Below are 18494 nucleotides of genomic sequence, written 5' to 3' on the forward strand. Positions count from 1 at the left end.
ATCTTTAAATTATATAATCACACAATACCTGCGAAATAAGAAAATTAAATACTTGCGTTATATAACACAAATACTCCTAAGTGTTTGAACACAAGATAAAACAACTTTATGCAATATACATTTATTCTCGCTTAATGGCTTGAATATAAGCATATTCTCCCTTTCGTTTCGTAGAACTCTTCGATATGGTGGCATCTTTATCACTTTGGATAACTTTTATCAACATTAGCGTGTATCTTATAAGATGTGAGAGTGAGAGATATTCATGAGTGTGAATAGACCTCCTTGATGTTCTCTTTTAGAAGCCTTAATTAAATATCTACCATTGCAAAAACACTACTCAATAAATGCAATTTATAGCTCCCTCGTAACATCTGTTTAACTTAATACGCCGATAAAATTAAAAAAATATTTCATTTTTATTTTAAGGGTGCTAAGTTTTTTAATGCTATCTTTAAATCGGTGTTCTCACAATTTTCATTGAGATGTGCTTATCAAAATATTCCTCATCCACTTTAGTTGAATATTTATCTTCTTTGAATAACAACACTTTTTTTCTCGTCTAATCCTGTAATGCACTATAATTGAGACTAAAATCATCGTTTATCATATTTTGCTTATGATCTTACATATATTACATAATAACCTATCTCTCGAATCTCACTTAATATCTGAATTAATATATATATTAAATCATTAAAAGCATAATTTTATTTACATCGCATTATTATTTTCTATAGACTCTTTATAGGCTCTTGTTGTCTTATTTATCACGTTTCCAATGGTTCCAATCTTTTACAGCGCTTTAAGCTTATTAAGTTTATAATTGTGTGATTTGTCTGCTGCATATTTAAATTCCGAAGAAGCATAAAGACCCACCAAATTATTTTTGCATTATTATATGAATGTTAATTATACTATGGGCGATACGGTGGCTAAACACATTCTTGGCAGCATTCTTAATATTAATTAGCATATTTCTCTATTTTCACGGATTATACAGTTATCTTTGGCGATGCTAAGGAAATTCTTTGTTCCACTTATATCTCAAAAATTTCTTTAAGATGTGTTTGAAATTTACTCTTTCATAAAATTATTTTATTAGTAGTGTGTTTAATTACAATTGCTCACCTAATATGTTAAATAATTGGACCATATATTTTATTTTTTTTTTATTTTTTATTTTATTACCTAATCATTTCGATCAGTTTAACATCCAAAACAAATAGAAAGCAATGGTATACATGAGTACATGAACATTTACACTCGTAAATGAGTCTTTAACAATCTTGTTTACAATTCCTTAAATGAAACGAGTCTATTCTTCTATCTTATAAAGAAAATAATCAATATTGAGGTTTACCAATATCCATTCAATCTTTAATGATTGTAAATGCCTCTTCTTTCTTTAATTAAACAAGTATTTAGCCATTACCAAAATCTTCATAAAACTTGGTCAAGCATAAATCTAAACTTTGGTTCCATCACCTTTATTAGTTGCCTCAAACCCATAGTCACCATGAATGCTTTTAAAGTTTATTCTTACCTCGTCTACTAACTGATCATTTAAATCTCCTCCAAAAAATGTAATTTACTTTACTTCAATAAATATATTATATGCAAGCGAGAAATATTATTGAGTATATTTGATTAATTTATTCTAAGTTGTATTACAAATTTTAAATTCTGAACATGTCAAATCTAATATTTGAGGATATAAGAGACAAAACTATTTTTAGTTATTAATAAATCTTGCTTAGCTTCTAAAAACCACCAATCTTAAAAGCCTCACTTAAAGTATATATCTTCTAATTTTCTGCATTAATTTTTACTAATTAATTCATGGTATACTTTCAAAACTCTTAAACCTAATAAATCATATACTCCTATTTTCATTAACTGTAATACGCAATCCTACTTGCTAATGACTATTGTGTGTTTAATCCTAAAGACCTATCTTCTTAACTTTCTCCTCACATCCATATAGTTTTCTTGAAGGTAATATAGAATATTTAAAGATCAGTATAATTATGAATTATAATATTTTAATTGTAATTTATTATTAATTTATACACTCTAAGAGCACTCATATATTCCAAGTCCTTATCATATTAGAAAAAAATGTCTTAGTTACATTGGATGTTGCTCTTTGCCTCACTATCTGTCCGCATGACTATGAGTGAACCCTGTGTATATATTAAAAATTGTACCTGACGGGGTGGCCAGGTGCATCGACTCTTGCACACATCTTGTTGTATTTACAGTATTTAGCGTATCGCTTCTAGAGGAATTGTTCCTAGCATTAACATAATGTATTAAATGATTCAGAGTCATGATTATTCAACAAGTTCTATGCTAGTTTTTGGACTACACGTAATACCACAATCCAATCCACTTTGTATCATCCCAGGGTAGGGTCTGAGTGATAGCGACCATTGCTTAATCCTCTTATAAAGTAGTTATCTATCTTTGCCTAAAAACATTTAAATGGCCACATTTTATGGCCTGGGAAGATAATGTCATTAATCAGAGGGAAGGAAAAGAAAATAAATGGCCAAAAAGGTTTGTGTACCTGATCAATACACCCCTGGTACTCCGGGACGTTGAATATATTAAATAAGTGAGATGACATGCATTATACTATCTAAATGACAATATGCAATATGACATCTACATTATCTTTTATTATGACAATAAACGAAGATATACTTTCATTATGACCTAATCAAGACATTATGAGTTAGATAAGAAACACATGTTCCCTTTTGCTTAAAGCATGTACATTTTTTTTGTCAAATGAGCAATGTTTAGGATTAGAAATTTCTGGCTGAGCGTAAGCTCAATTCCCTTAGTTTGGAAAAATTTCAGGAGACCCGACCTTAGGTGATGGCTGATCATCCGAGGTTACCTACAGTCGAGCGCGCACCGGGTGACAGGTTCTTACTGTTCTTAGTTATTAGTTGTTGTGTGTTAATTGTATTGGATGGCATTGCACGAGTATGTGTAAGAAAAATTTATGTCATCTTTGTACATGAATAGACCTGTGACATTGACATAAAGTTTAGAGGCATTCTTGCCAAAGTAAACTTTATGTTTCAAATTTTCTTTTATAGGCTTCCTATAACCTTCTTCCACTTATCCTTAAAGTCAAAGAACATCAACCTCATACAAAATTTTTATATTTATATAAAGTAATTTCGGATTTAATTAAAATAACAAATATAGGAACCTAAAAAGTCATCCAATTCATCCTAAATCCTTCTAAAACATTCCTCTTTCTTTTACTTATAAATAAATTCTTATTATTTTCGGAATTAAGCATAAAATAATAAAGAAAATCTTATTTTTGTTCAAAATTAAAATTTCTTTTCTTTAGAGACCTCTCTAAACCCTTAGGAATATGTTTTTCAATACATGCAAGCTTTAATTGACTTCATTTGGAAAAGCCCTAATTTCAAAAATCAAAATTTCAAAAGAAAACTTTGCATTTGCTTTATAACATCCCGTCCCTCATTTCTCCTAACAATTTCATACAAAAATAAGTCAAAAGAAGAAACCCTAATTTTCAGATTTCACATTTTTTTTTAAGAAAACTTACCATTTATGGTATAAAACAATAGATCCAACAAAGCTTAAAGGTTTTCTAAAGAAATCCAAAAAAAAAATAAAACCCTAAAATTTCTCTATGCAAAAAATCTCATGAAAATTTTCATTTCTCTTAAGAACAACTTACCTCAAGTTTTCCTCTATGCTTTTCCTAAGGAATCTCGTAGGAATCGCCGGCTTGGAAGGAGCTCCCGCCGTTTCCTTCTCTCTCCCGTCGCCCCCCTCTCTTCGGTTCGGCCAAGAGAACAAAGGGACCGAAATATTTCGGTCCCTTAGGGAGACTTGTGCTAAATGAGAGAGGATATTGCTAAAAGACGCATGTGCCCCTCTTCCAAAAGCTTCTTTTGAGACTTATGAGGGGTAAAGGGGGCAAAAAGGGTAAAGTTTACTTAAACGAACTTTGATAAATTTTAACTTCAAATCCGTGCGAAATTGGATATAAGTCCTTTATACCGTTTCGCTCGAAATTTCGAGACGAATCTAATGAAATTTATTTCGTCAATTTTTCCTACGACATCGAAATTTCACTTAAGTTCGTCCGCGGCGCATCGATTATGCGATGCGATTGCTACTTAAATGTCGTAATTCCGGGTTACAAGAATCAACACAGGTTTCTACTTGCCAGCAATGTCGTCGGCCCTTGTGGTGGGGGGGGATTTCAATGGGAGGCTAGGAGGGAAAATTCAACTATGGGGGGTTGTTTTGATATTTGATTTCTATTGTTTTCTTTAAGTAGGTTGTTTCCCTAGGGTTAGGGTTGTCTTGTTTGTTAGATTTAGTTTGTTTCTAGGTTGATTGGGCTCTAGCCGATGTCTAGGAATTTTGGAGAGTTATATCTTCCTCTGCAATTGAAAATGCATTGTATGTTGCTGTTTTTCTTCATATATCTTGCAATAAAAGAGTATTTCTGTGTTCTTTTCCAATGGGAGGCTAGGAGGGAAAATTCAACTATGGGGGGTTGTTTTGATATTTGATTTCTATTGTTTTCTTTAAGTAGGTTATTTCCCTAGGGTTAGGGTTATGTCTTGTTTGCTAAATTTAGTTTGTTTCTAGGTTGATTGGGCTCTAGCCGACGTCTAGGGATTTTGGAGAGTTGTATCTTCCTCAGCAATTGAAAATCCATTGTATGTTGCTGTTTTTCTTCATATATCTTGCAATAAAAGAGTATTTGTGTGTTTTCTTCCTGATTTTCCTTGGGTTTGTTTTCTGGTTTTGTTGAAATTCAATTTCAGCCAATGAATAATTATTTTCTACCAGCACTTCCAATCACCATGCTGTTGTGGCTTGGACTGCAGGCATTGGCTACTAGTCAAAGCTTGACTTGAACTTGGCCTAGCTCAATTCTAAAAGAATTTCAAATCTTGGAATTTTGGACATTAAAACATATAAAGTAACTTATACTTCTGGTATTTTTGGCATCATTAAGACGATGTTTGAACCTGACGTTTAAGGATCCTCTGAAGCCTCGCCACTTTTTGATTGTGTTGAGAGGCACTTTACAGTCTAGTAATCATTTCTAGTTAAAATAGAAAAAAAATTATATTAGTTACGTTTCTTTTTCTCAGGTGATTTACATCAGTTTGCTGGAGTTTTCCTTGACAAGTTTGATGTTGTAGTTATTAGCTGTTGCTCTCTTAAAGATAAGGTACGTGGCTATGATAAGAGAGAGATTGCTTAAGGGTGTGCGCACTCTCAAGTTTAGCTTCAACTTTTTAATTTCCTTATGCCCTATGTAGATTATCTATTCTTTTGCTCGATTTTTTTTCTTGGATCATATTTTTTCACAGATCGCAATTAACAACAAATGTCGAGAAAGGCAAAAGCGGATTTCATTTTACACGGTTGAATGCAGAGATTCATGTGGTGAAATTTTTGTTGACCTGCAGAGCTACGCATCTGCTAAGGTGCTTTTAATTGAAATATTTTTTTTACTGACTTAAATAGTAATTAGTTAATAATTGGCTTCAATGGAGTATGAATTATCTTGCACTTGGCTTTTATGTTTTTTAGCTCTCTTTTTTTACTGGCCCTGTGGCATTCACAACATCTGATTTTTTCAGCTGTTTGCTGTAACAGCTTGTGTCTCTTTTCAGCCACTTGTAAAATTACATGTGCACTAAAAGCACTTAAATTAAATATAATCTCAAGTTTCTATTGAAATTGACTTTTAAAATTTTTTTTTTTTGAAGCATGTTATACTTATACCAATCTGATGTGAAGTGGATGCACTTTCAACCAAATTTGTGAACTACAATGGGAAATTGGGAAGAAGAACACACCATGAATCATGAAATAAAATAGCAAGATACAGTTGGATCTTCAATTGGAGAGGAAGATCCAATTGAAGATTCGGCTCTCCCAAATCCCTAGCCGCCGGCTAGAGCCCTCATAATCTAAGAGACCCTAGTTTCAGCAAACACATGCATAGTCTCCAAAATAGTAGCCTTAAATAGGCTCGCCTAATTCTCTTCCAAATCAACTCCCTTTTCCCAAATAGGCCCCCCTCAAATTTGAATTCAAATTAGATATCTTTCCCTAATTAATTCTCTCATAATCATAATTAAAACTTTCCTAAACAATCACCTTTTATTCCTCCTCCTTACATAATGAATTATAGCTTTGCTAGTCCCCATAAGGGGGGCCGAACTCCCTCTCTACTGCTCTATTTCTTGCTCAGCAGAATTGCTAGGTTTGATTGGTTTGAGCCGGACAGAGCCCCCTGCTCCTGTTTGCCAGATTCGTAACACAATCATCATATTGGAACCAAATCAATAGAATACAAATATTATCTCACACAATCATTCCAACATCTATTGAAATGCCACCATAGACATGGAAAAAATTATTTTATCATATTTTTTATTATCATTAATCTTCAAATCAATTTAGTCATCTAAAATAGAAAAAATGTTGGGAAAATTTTGTACGGAATATCATAACCTAGATTCAGTTAGAGTGAGCTTTATAATATTAGATTTAATTTCATATGAGTGTAATATATAACTTCTCAGTCAAAATAAATATGATAACTATGAAGCCTATACTAACCGTATTTATGTTAAGAATATCGTGACTCATTTATTCTCCAAGAACAATAATAAAATATTAAAATACTAAACAATCCAGACACGGGTGTGATATAGCAGCAAGCAGGGGGGACTTGGATCGGCCGGTCCAGCAAGAACCAAATCAAGAGGGGGCAGAACCTGGAGCCAGATCCAATGAGATTTTCGTCACCTTTGTGGGGCCCACCAAAGCTATGATTCCATTTACGTAGAAGGAATAAGGAATGAATTAATCGCCGTTTAATGCCAATTTGAATTCAAAATAAAGGAGGCAATTAATTAAGGCAATAAGACTTTTTTGGGAGGAAATAGGAAGAGTTTATTCAGAGCTAGTTATTTTGTATTAGGGTTATGTTTTGATTAGAGTTTTGCTAGAATCCTTTCTATGAGAGCTTTCTAGCGACGTCTAGATTGTTTGGGAGAGTCGATCTACTTCTCTAATTGTAGATCACCTATATCTTATTTTTCGTATTGAAGTTATAATCTAAAATCAGCCATCATTTAGAGTAATTCTACAGTTTTCTTTTCTTTCTTTTGCTATTTAAACTTCAAAGTCTTATTAAATTAATATCAAAGCGTGGTAAATGGAAGCAAAGAAGATGGATGCATTGGAAGGTGAGATGGAGCAACTCAAGACCGGAATGGAGGAGAAATATTCTGGAATGGAGGGGAAGTTTTCAACTATAAAAGGAAGGCTCTCATCTATAGAGAACCGCATTGAAAACTTACAAGATATGACTATCGAGATGAAATCGAAAGCCTCACTTGCGATTCCTAAGGCTGAGCAAAGGGAAATAAAATTTAAGAGGACGATGATGAAGTGGAGAGTGTTTACCCTCATGGACCACCACAGGGGGGTTCTGATGGGAGATGGATTAGGGTATTTTGAAGAAAGGGCAGCAAGAAAGGGAGAGGCTGAACCCTTTGGGAGACCACCCAAATATGGTGGAAGGTGGACCGGAGGAGGAAACGATTGGTGGCCGAGCCATGGGGTCCAAACCTGCCAAGGGAGGAAGGGAGAGATGCACCATCACTACACGGGAGGAACTAGTGGATGGAGAAGTCATTTGGGTATGGATGCGAAATCAAGGAAGTTAAACATACCGGTCTTTGAAGTGGAAGATGCTCAGGGTTGGGTGTATCGGGTGGAGCGTTACTTTGTTATCAATGGGCTGATGAAAGGAGAAAAGCTCATGGCGGTAGGGTTATATTTGGAGGGTAAAGCCCTAGCTTGGTTTCAGTGGAGGGATGCTACATATCCGAGTTATTATGGGTAGAATTTAAGGATTGTTTTTTGGAACGATTTCGAGTCATTCGGGAAGGAGATCTGCATAAGCAGTTCTATGCCTTAACTTTGTAGGGGACAATCATGGAGTATCCGGAGAAGTTTGAACTGCTGTTGGGTAGGATGAGGGTGATTTCTGAGGAAGGGTTGGAAGAGAATTTCATGAAAAAATTTAATGATGACATACGAGCAGAGCTCAGGGTATTGATGCCTAGAGGGCTAAGAGAGACTATGGAACTAACACAAAGGGTGAAAGAGATGCATCAGAGGGAGAAGTCTAGCGAAGCAACACCATGGGAGGGGCTTACCGGACTACCTCCACTACCCTGACATTGAGGGCCCATACGATGTAATTTCAAAGGGAGGCATCGAAGGAGAAGAGCACTGGAGTTCATCTTGGAGGCAATTTTAAGCGCCTTACATAAGCAGAGGTGTAGGATAGACAAGCAAAATGGTCATGCTTCAGGTGTGATGAGAGATTTACACCAGGATATAGGTGCAAGAATCGAGCCCTTCGGGTCTTGATGGTTTGTGAGGGGGGAAGAAGAGAGTGGGGATGAGCTAGATGAGATCATAAGGTGAAACAGAGCAGTTACATCTAGATGCGACAGAAGTGTCCCTAAACTCAGTGATGGGATTCACTCTAAATCATAACATGAAAGTGAGGGGGCAAATCAGGGAGTAACCAATGGTGGTTTTGGTGGATAGGGGAGCTACGCTTAACTTCATATCGAATAAGGTCATGGACCGATTGTGGTTGAAGTTGGTGAAGACTAAAAGATGTGGGGTGATGATGTGGACGTGCAAGATAGAGAGGAGTCGAAGGATATGTAAAAGGGTGGTAATGACCTTGCAGGGTATTCAGGTAGTGGCAAACTTCCTTCCCTTGGACTTTAGAAGTATGGATGTGATTCTAGGAATGAAGTGGCAATAGACCATGGGGGAAATGAATGTGAATTGGAAGTCTTTGACCATGGAGGTTTAGGTAGATAGGGAAGAAGGTAGTGCTTTGAGGAGATGTTAGCTTATGCAAAAGTATGATATCACTTAGAACCATGCTTAGGACAATCCAGGGTGCATGCCTAGGGTACTTGGTGGAGTTGCATAGCATAGAAGGGATCAAGGGACGGGAAGGGAAATTTTAGTGGGTGTTTAGCAAATTCTGCAATAGTATCATGATGTATTTCATCCACCTTTCGGGTTACCACCGCCACGAGACCATGAGTACACCATCAATCTAAAAGAAGGGGCCTCTTCTATATCTTTCAGAGCATACCGTTACTCCCATATTCAGAAAGATGAGATAGAGAGGCTGATCAAGGAGATGAAGGAAGCAGTGATCATTAGGCCTAGTGTGAGCCATTTCTGTAGTCCATTTTTGTTGGTGAAGAAAAAGGATGACAATTGGAGGTTCTGTGTGGATTACAGGGCTCTAAACATAGAAACAATGCTAGATAAGTTTCCCATTCTAGTGATTGATGAGCTCTTGGATGAGTTATTTTGAACAATGATCTTTTCCAAGATTGATTTGAAGTCGGCATATTATCAAATCAAGATGAAGGTAGTTGATGTGCACACGACAATCTTTAGGACACATGAAGGGCACTAGGAGTTTTTGGTGATGTCTTTCGGTCTCACCAATGCCCCTTCCACCTTACAGTCCCTTATGAACCGAGTGTTCCAACCACATCTCAGAAAATTTTTCTTGGTATTTTTTTATGACATCTTAATATACAACAAGACAAACACTGGGAACACTTGAAGACAGTACTGGAGACCTTGAGGGAGTACTAGTTGTTCGTCAATTGGAAAAAGTGCACATTTGGGAAGTCATTGATGGAGTATTTAGGACATGTGTCCCAAGAAGAGGTGTCAGCTGACCAGTCCAAGGTTCAGGCCATGGTGGACTGGCCTCTTCCCAAGAACTTGAAGGAGTTGGGAGGTTCTTAGGGCTCACTGGTTACTACTGGAAATTTGTTAAGAGATACAACATCATTGCAGGACTCTTGACAGAGCAATTGTAGAATAATATCTTCAAGTGGAGGGAGGAAGCGACAAGAGCTTTTAAGGAGCTGAAGAAAGCTATGATCATTGTACCAATATTGGCACTTCGAGATTTTGGGAGACCATTTATGGTGGAAACAAAAGCATCTTGTTATGGGCTAGGAGCAGTACTCATGAAAGACCGGAGACCAATTGCATATTTTAGCCAGGTGCTCACAGTCAGGGTACATGTAAGTGCTGATGGCGATTGTCTTGGCTATTTAGAAGCGGCGGCCCTATTTGTTGTAGTTTTTTCTGTGAGGGCTTCTGTTAGGCCGGTCCAACCTGGACCGGCCCAGCCGGTCCGGGTCTTCTCCAGCGTAAGCGGAACACGGGAGCCGACAGAAGAAAGAATGGGGCTTGGGGTGGGGTCCACTTGCAATTCAAACAAATTTAAGTGTTTTTGGAGGGAGATTGAAGGGTAGAGATGTCCTTTCTTTGTTTGAATTAGATTGTATTAAGAGGGAGTTAACCTAGGTTTAGTTTTCATCTTGTGGAGATCTAGGTTTTTCTTTTGGGCTCTAGGCTACGGCTAGAGATTTGAGAGTTTTTCCTTCCTCTCGAATCGAAGGTAACTTGATCCTTTCTTTCTTTGCATCGACTCAGAGCATCTATCTACGCGAAGGATTCGAGTAGAGATAGGTGTAGTGGTGTTTCGTCGTTAGGGTTTTGAACACCGTTATCTAGCACCACCACCTCCCTCGTGATAGTCTTGGCTGTGGTTTTTAGTGGGGTATTTCTGTATAGAGATGAGTCTAGCAGGTCTGTGTCGTGTTTTATGATTCGGGCGGTGTTTTAGGTGGTGGTGATAGTGTCGTGTGCGCGATTTAGGTTGGAGTTAGATCCGATGGGACGTGAAAATTAAGTCGTTTTGCTATTGGTTCTTACCTTACTTCTACGCATTTCTCTCAGATTTTTCCACTGTTTTTGTGTTTGGTGGCTGTTTTCCCATAGAAAACAGCGGAATAGTTGCGATTTGGCTTAGATCCGATAGTAATCACTTGAAAAACTCAAGTGGTACCTATCAGCTTCCTACCGGCATCTAGGTCTTTTGGGAGAGCCGATCTTCCTCTCTAATCGTAGATCACCAGCATTTTGTTTTTCATGTTGAAGTTATAATCCAAAATCAGCCATCATTTGTAGTTATTTCTACTGTTTTCTTTTCTTTCTTTTGCTATTTTCACTTTAAAGGCATATTAGAGTGATAAAACTTTGAAGGCCATTTATATTTGAATGAATGTTATTGAATTATCATTAATACTAATTTTTCAACTCAGTATTAATTTATTTATAGGTATAAGAGTCTTATTATTTGAGGTAAAAGAATTTTCTTGATTTAGACTGTTAATGTTTAATTGTATAGGCCAGAAAAAATTGATTTCAATTTTTTTTTTGTTATTATCAATGAATTTTAGTTCATAAAATTACTATCAACTATTGTGACGCTATGCAGCAACACATTTTAACTGCGTTAACAAGTGTATTTGCTTAACAACCTCAAGTTTTATTTCTTAACTTTGAATATGGAGGATTTTAAGTTTTAAGTGTTCAGGGCATTTTTTATTAAACTTGTTCCTACAAGCTATTAGGAGGCTTTTATAAAAAAACTTCAAAAAATCAAACCAGCATGTAGATTTATCTCCCTGAAATATAAAAAGGTGAGTGCCTAATTTATTATTCATGGAATAGTTGAATTATCAAATATCAAATTCAATAGCAGATATTTTGGAGATGTGGAAAAATACCGAGATAAAGTAGTTGTGAAGATGGATGCTAAATTCTATAATGTGTTATGCAAGAACTTGGATGAATTGCAACCATGAATTTCTATTGATTATGACTGACAAGCTTGAAGCTCTTTCAACTCGTTTTAATAGAATTCAAGCAACCTTTGGTTTTTGTATGCATGCATTAACCATTACAGTTTTGATTCAATTATAGTGAATTTTCTCTGTTTTTGCAATTAATTTATCTTTATCATTCCGAGCAAATCATCTTGAATTTCAAGGTTATTGCAACCATGAGTTTCGAAGGATTATGGTTTTGACTCGCTGGATGCTCTTTCAACTCGCAATAACAAAACCATTTTTGTTAAAAAGGTTTTAATAGAATTCAAGCAATCTCAGGCTCTTGTACGACTATGTATTAAAGATCACAGTTTTGATTTCAATTATAGTGAATTTTTTCTGCTTTTGCAATTATTATTATTATTTTCATTGAGAGAAAATAATCTTGAATTGCACTTTATTAAAGGAATATTTGTTGGATTGTCATTGCCCTGGTAAAAAATATTTTCAATGGCATTCTGAGTCAAAAGATATGAAGTACAGAGGCCCAACCTAAATCCAGCTTTTGATTATGAATAAACAAAATTATAGACGAGTATACTCCTCTTTATGTTGTAATTCATACTTTGCAAATTGATTATCAATTGAATTGGGGTCACGTCAACTGTTTAAGTACCAACCTACGAGACACCTTAAATTTGTACTCAACTAATGTATTCCGATTTCAACTCATCATCCTCCGCAGACCTATAAATATAGTATGTATTCAAATATAAGATATTTAACAAATAAATATAAGATGTTTCTGAGTTTTGCATTTTTGGGTAATTTATCCCCTTCCCACCGTTCCCAATCCTTCATGATTTATGGTACCTCTTTGTGGGTGTAGTCGAAGTTTTCCATACTAGCCAAATGAGGGAATAGATCAATGGCATAGTTAATCTTCTTTGAGTATCTGTTAGACTTTGAAGCATTATATTTTTTGAAAATTATGTAGGACATCTTACTATCTGGTTCTTTGAAGCAGAACACAAACTAAGCTTATAGAATAGCAGAACTCTGATTCTAGCATGAAGAAAAACATTATCTTAGGTTATTATGTATCTAACCACGCTCGCAGAAACTCCAGTTAAGGACAAGAAAACGAAGAAGGGATGAGGGGTTTGGTGGTAAATGACCATTACAGTTTGCTGTAACTGTTAAATGACAGAACTTTGAAAGACAATTTAATCTCTGCAAGCCTTAAAACAGTGCTGGCCATAAGAATTGTTGGTTTGACAGATAAGTTTAAGCCTCTATTTATTTTTCTTAAAAATTTAAATATTTAATTTTGATTGGATTTCTTGGCCTCATATTGCTTTTGATATATAATAAATGGAAGCTAAATTCAGTGGTTCTGAGAGCAAGTTTACTTATGTTTTATACTTTCGAACAATGCAGAAAAAATCTGATGGTACTGAAGAGTGCCAGTTGGAGTATTCAAGTCTGGAGGTATGCTGCTTAGGCGATCAGTGCTGATTGATGTCTATCATGTTACTTGCAGTTCCATATGCCTTTTTTTCCCCTTTTTTCATTTAATCATATCGGATTGTTCATTTTCAATATTTCCTGAAGAAGATTTTATGGATGTATCCACTAGGTGTTACCTCATATTTTGCTGGATAAGCACATTTTCTGCTTGGGTTTATGAGTGAATTTCAGGGTGTGTGAGTCAATCAAACTTGAAATCCATCTAGTTATCAAGGTGCAGTATGTAAAGATTTTGAGATAACTCAACTCTATTTCTGTGGAATTTAAACTAACTTGAATCCATTTCTAGCTGGATAAAACATAGCCAAACCCAAATGACACAAAATAAAGGCCTTATGTGCCAAATTTCAATATGTGAAGAATAATACACGGAAATCTGGAGAAAAAAAGTAGACAAAAATATTCTAAACAAATATTTTAATAGGATCCTTTGTATCTTTAATTTCTTTTTTTCTTTTATCTTTAAATACTCTCATGTATCTTTCATTCTATAGATTCCATAAACTTGAGAGAAATATGACATCCTACGCATTTCTGTTCATTGGTGAGACTTGATTCTTTCTCCAAGAGGTGAAGAAAATGGTGATGCATTTTGGTGCAATATGAATGTTGAAGATTTGTGATGTAGCACATGGAGGATGCCCTATCACTAGAACAAGGGAAATAGAATATGAAGCTTAAGCTATGAAGTAGACATAAATATTTACATCATTTCATATTGTTTTTTTAATGTATATTCATGTTTATGGATAGTATGTGTGTGAAAATTAGTGTTGTGTGGACTTAATGTGTCAAATGAATACTTTATGTGTAAATGGGCTTGGGAGAGTTGAGTGATGTGGCCAGGGAGTGATGAGTTATGTGAGTAGGGCATCATGCACGAGTGGAAGTTGATAGCTCGACCTTTAGGCTTATGAGTGAATTTCTAGTTTGACACAAGCTTATTGAACAAGTGGTAGATCTTACTTATTGAAAATTTGTAATTTTATGTCAACTCAACTGTTGGAGGGTGTTGAATTGACATGACAATTTGATCTTTCGACTAAGAGCGAGGGGTATTTATGTCAACTGATTGGTGATCTCAACCTTTGGGCTTATTAGCTATGGTGTCAATTTAACCCTTAATTATTGACTGGGTGATAATTTAATTCTTAAACTTATTGAACCACCGTACGTATAAGTAAACTCAACTACTGAAGCTTATTGAATTGATATGATTGCCTGACCTTTAGGCTTGTGAGCTGAGGTGTCGGTTTAATGCAAGCTTATTACAAGAAAAGAGGTAGATCTTACTTATCGAACCTTGTATTTTTATGTCAGCTCAACTGCTAGAGGTTGTTGAATTGACATAAAAACTTGATCCTTAGGCTTTTGAGCTGAGATTACTAGCTCAACTGAATTGGCCTTGAAACGATTCAATTCTTTCGACTTATTCAACCATCAAATGTGTATGCCAACTCGGTTACTTGAGCTTATTGAATTGACATGACAACTTATTCCTTAGGTTTATAATCTGAGAGGTTTCGCTGGTTTAGCCTTTGTGCTTCTTGTATTGTGAATTGATATTCAACCTCAGTCTTTGATTTTATTGAGCTTGAGATTTATTTGTTGACTCAACTTTTAGGCGTGAATCAACAAATTAGCCCAGCCCTTAAGTTTTTAAGCTAATAATTATTGCTAATTCAACCCTCATGCTTATTAAACTAGGACTTGATATTGAGCTTGGTCCTTGGACTTGTTAACCTTGAGTGTTAGGTTGACTTGACTTATGTAGTTTGTTGAATCAATAAAACAATTTAACTCTTAGATTTCTAAGCTGAGAAGTTTTACCAGTTTGAATTTTAGGCTTATTAAATTGTAACTTACCATTCAAGATCGAGATTGGTGTGCTGATTTTGCTTGCGGAGCTTTTTGAATCAATAAAGTGTTCAACCCTTACGTTTGTAAGTTCTAAATTTTTTTTGAAGTTCAACCCTTAGGCTTATTGATTTGGGACCTGATATTCAAGCTTGATCTTTACATTGAGCTTGAGATTGATATGCTGGCTTGGCTTTTGGAGTTTGTTGAATCAACAACATTGCTCGATCCTTATATTTTTGAGCTGATATTTTTTATTTTTCATTTCTTCCCATAGTCTTATTAAACTGAGAGTTGATATTTAAACTTGGTCCTTGGAGTTGTTAAGTTTGAGATTGATATGTAAACATGGCATTTGAAGTTTGTTGAATCAACAAAAAAGCTCAGTTTTTATGTTTTTGAGATGTGAAGGCCTTTTAGGCTTGTTAAACTCGGATTTCATATTGAAGCTCAATTGTTTAGACTGAGATAAGGATTTGTATGTTGATTCAACCTTTGGAGCTTGTTGAATTTGCAAGGCAACTGAACCCTTAGGTTTGTGAGCTGAAATGCTTCACTGGTTTTGCTCTTTGGATATTTTGAATTGGTCCTTGACATTCAAGTCTAGTCCTTGGCCTTATTGAGTCTGGAATTATGAGGTCTTAACTACTTGTTTTTTTTTTTAAATCAGTAAAACAGCTCGACCCTTAGGTTTATGAGGTGAGAGGGATTTGTATTACCATGCTTTTAACCGTGAGTTACTGGGTAGATTCTGGGATTTTGATTGTGAAACACATGACTAAGTTGATTTTGATAAAATTTTCCTATTTGGCAAATTAATTTTTGGAAGCATTCCCACCTCACCCTTTATATTTATGAGTTGATGTGGGCTCTGAAAATTCGGCCTCAGCCTCTGCTCGACTGTTGCTTTTCTTTTCGGGGAGGAGTTTTAACAGATTAAGTTCCGGAGTAAATTTTGGAAGGCAGATGGGGTTTATTTGGGAATGGATTTTAGTGATATTTTCGACTAGACATTAGCTCTATGTGAGCTGAAGTAAATTTTAACTTGTCCACCTCGACAAACTGTTGTGGAAGGTGGATGAATTTTGCTTTTATGTGATTAATGATTAGATTTCAATTTTTAAATATTTGGATTTATGATATTTTGGATATTTATGTAGGTATTTGGGATGTTTAAGCATTTGGGAGGCATTTGAAATATGTTTGTGAACCCTTCCGGTTGAGATAAACATTCAACACGGCCATCATCGGGGTGACTTTGAGGTCACTTTCATTTATGGATTGAACCTTGTCGACCCTGTCGAGTTATTGACAGAGGATCATCGGGTTTCGTAGGCTTTATGCATTTATTAGTGAATTCTCTTGATTATAGGCCTTGAAGGACTAATATGAATGTATTAAAACAAATATATCGGTCGCCACACCCGTACATTTATTTGATGATTCGAACCCTGTCGATTCCTATTGATCCGTATAGAAGGATCGGATTCGAACTTGAATTCACTTATCGACCCGCACAACATCCCTAGACGTTACGTGTGTGCCAATAACACGCTCGTCGGGGTCCATGCAGGTGTTTGGGGGCATTTTATAATTATATACTGAACCTTATCGACTCCTATCTACTTGCTTAGGAGGATCATGTTCAAATTTAATAATCCGCACAGCATCCCTAGACGTCACGTATGTACTAATAACACGATCGTCGTGACCCATGTGGGTGTTATAATTGAGTACCCACTTTTATTGTACCTACGTGTATACAAATTACAGTGCATGTACGGGGGCATTTTAAGATATTTTAGTTATGCAGGTAACTGCCATTTCAATGCACACAACGTTTCATTTGAGAGCTTATATACGCCTTTTGTCCGCTAATATGAGTGTTGCGGATCTGGTGGTGTGGCGTCATAGGTTCTCCACTATTGCTGTTTGTAGGCAGGTAGATATCTTCATTCACATATTGAAATCGACTACAGGATACTGCATTCACTGAAGTCTTTTTGCATCTACCCACAGATGGTGTGTTGTTCCTATATATGTATTCCTGAAGAGCCGGTATGTATTGCAGATCTTCCACAGGTGTCTTATCATTTGTAGGAAGAATATTGTTTGCATGTTGATGTTTGCTTTGCAATTAGTTGAAGGTTACAAGTTATAGTCACTTCACTATTCCTAACTCATGTGTATTGAAAATCTACTTGCCACGAGTCCCCAGTTTGATTTCCGTTCGAATAACAAAAATTGTCACATGGCCCTCAAGAGTGGGGTGTGGAGGTTTCTTCATCCACCATGACTATGTGTTTGCATCTCAATGTTTATTCGAATGCAGTTGAGAAATTGAAGTTATCATTTGATTTTGATGCTTTTATCTTGATCATGCATCTATAAATTTGAATTCCATTTCTTTCCTATTTGTTCGAGTTTGAATCCAACCATAGTCCCTTGCAACACATTTTCAAAATGGTTTTTTATTTGAATTGCACTTGGCTCAAAGCACCTTAATTTAAGCTTAATTCTATAAGGTTCATCAAAGTCCAGCTCCTTCATGATTCATTCAAGTTCAAGTCCAAGCCCTTGTTCAGCTCCACTTCTTTTTGATCAAGTTTGATTTTAACATTTTGCTTATTTATTTGAACTTGAGTTTAGTTCATTTCATTTGGTTAAAGTTTGTTTAAGTTTTAAGTTCATGTCAAGTTAAAATTTTATCAAAATTTTTTCTTTTTGTCCAAGTCCAATGCAGTCCAAAAGTTTGCAAGTCCTTGTCTTTTTCAGACAAAATTTCTGCAGCCTCTCGACGCCTCCCCTGTTTAGGGAAAATTTTGGGAGATGAGCCTTCCCACCACGCACAATAAAGGCGTGTATGCTAGGTGCCCTTAGACACCGCGGCCGTGTTCTTCCTTCCCACCACGCGCAATAAAGGCGTGTATGGGGTCTTCGAGTGCACCTGTTTAAAAAGACAATTTGCTTCCCCCCCCGCTCAAGGGTACTTATAAGTAACCCCGTCTCGCCATAGGCGCCGCACCGGACTCCCATCCCACCACGCGCAATAAAGGCGTGTATAGACGGTTTTTCGGTGTGTCACGAACGACGAAATGGAGCGTAAGGTGATTACCCGCCTTGTCGTAGGTGTCGCACCGGGGTCCCATCCCACCACGCGCAATAAATGCGTGTATGAGCGTAGGGGTGTCGATTTTTGACACGAACCGAAACCCGACCTAAAAAAATTCGGGTTCGGGTCAACCAGTTTGTCAAACGAATCAGATTCAGGTTAGTAATTTTAACCGCTTTGTAAAATGAAGTCGAGTTCGGTTTGACCCG

The 18494-nt window shown here is 36.1% G+C and overlaps 1 protein-coding gene across 2 annotated transcripts in view; it reads left to right on the forward strand.

Moving 5' to 3' along the window:
- LOC110101326 (SUMO-activating enzyme subunit 1B-1) overlaps positions 1-18494 on the forward strand; it is a 57795-nt gene that overhangs the window by 31306 nt on the left and 7995 nt on the right. For both annotated transcript variants that reach the window (XM_028697010.1, XM_020829184.2), the window contains 3 exons: positions 5172-5251; positions 5394-5510; positions 13227-13277. In XM_028697010.1, coding sequence (XP_028552843.1) covers positions 5172-5251; positions 5394-5510; positions 13227-13277 — 248 coding nt within the window. The remainder of the gene's footprint in view (positions 1-5171; positions 5252-5393; positions 5511-13226; positions 13278-18494) is intronic.

Source organism: Dendrobium catenatum, unplaced genomic scaffold (genome assembly GCF_001605985.2).
Source record: "Dendrobium catenatum unplaced genomic scaffold, ASM160598v2 fragScaff_scaffold_853, whole genome shotgun sequence".
Taxonomy (NCBI): domain Eukaryota; kingdom Viridiplantae; phylum Streptophyta; class Magnoliopsida; order Asparagales; family Orchidaceae; genus Dendrobium; species Dendrobium catenatum.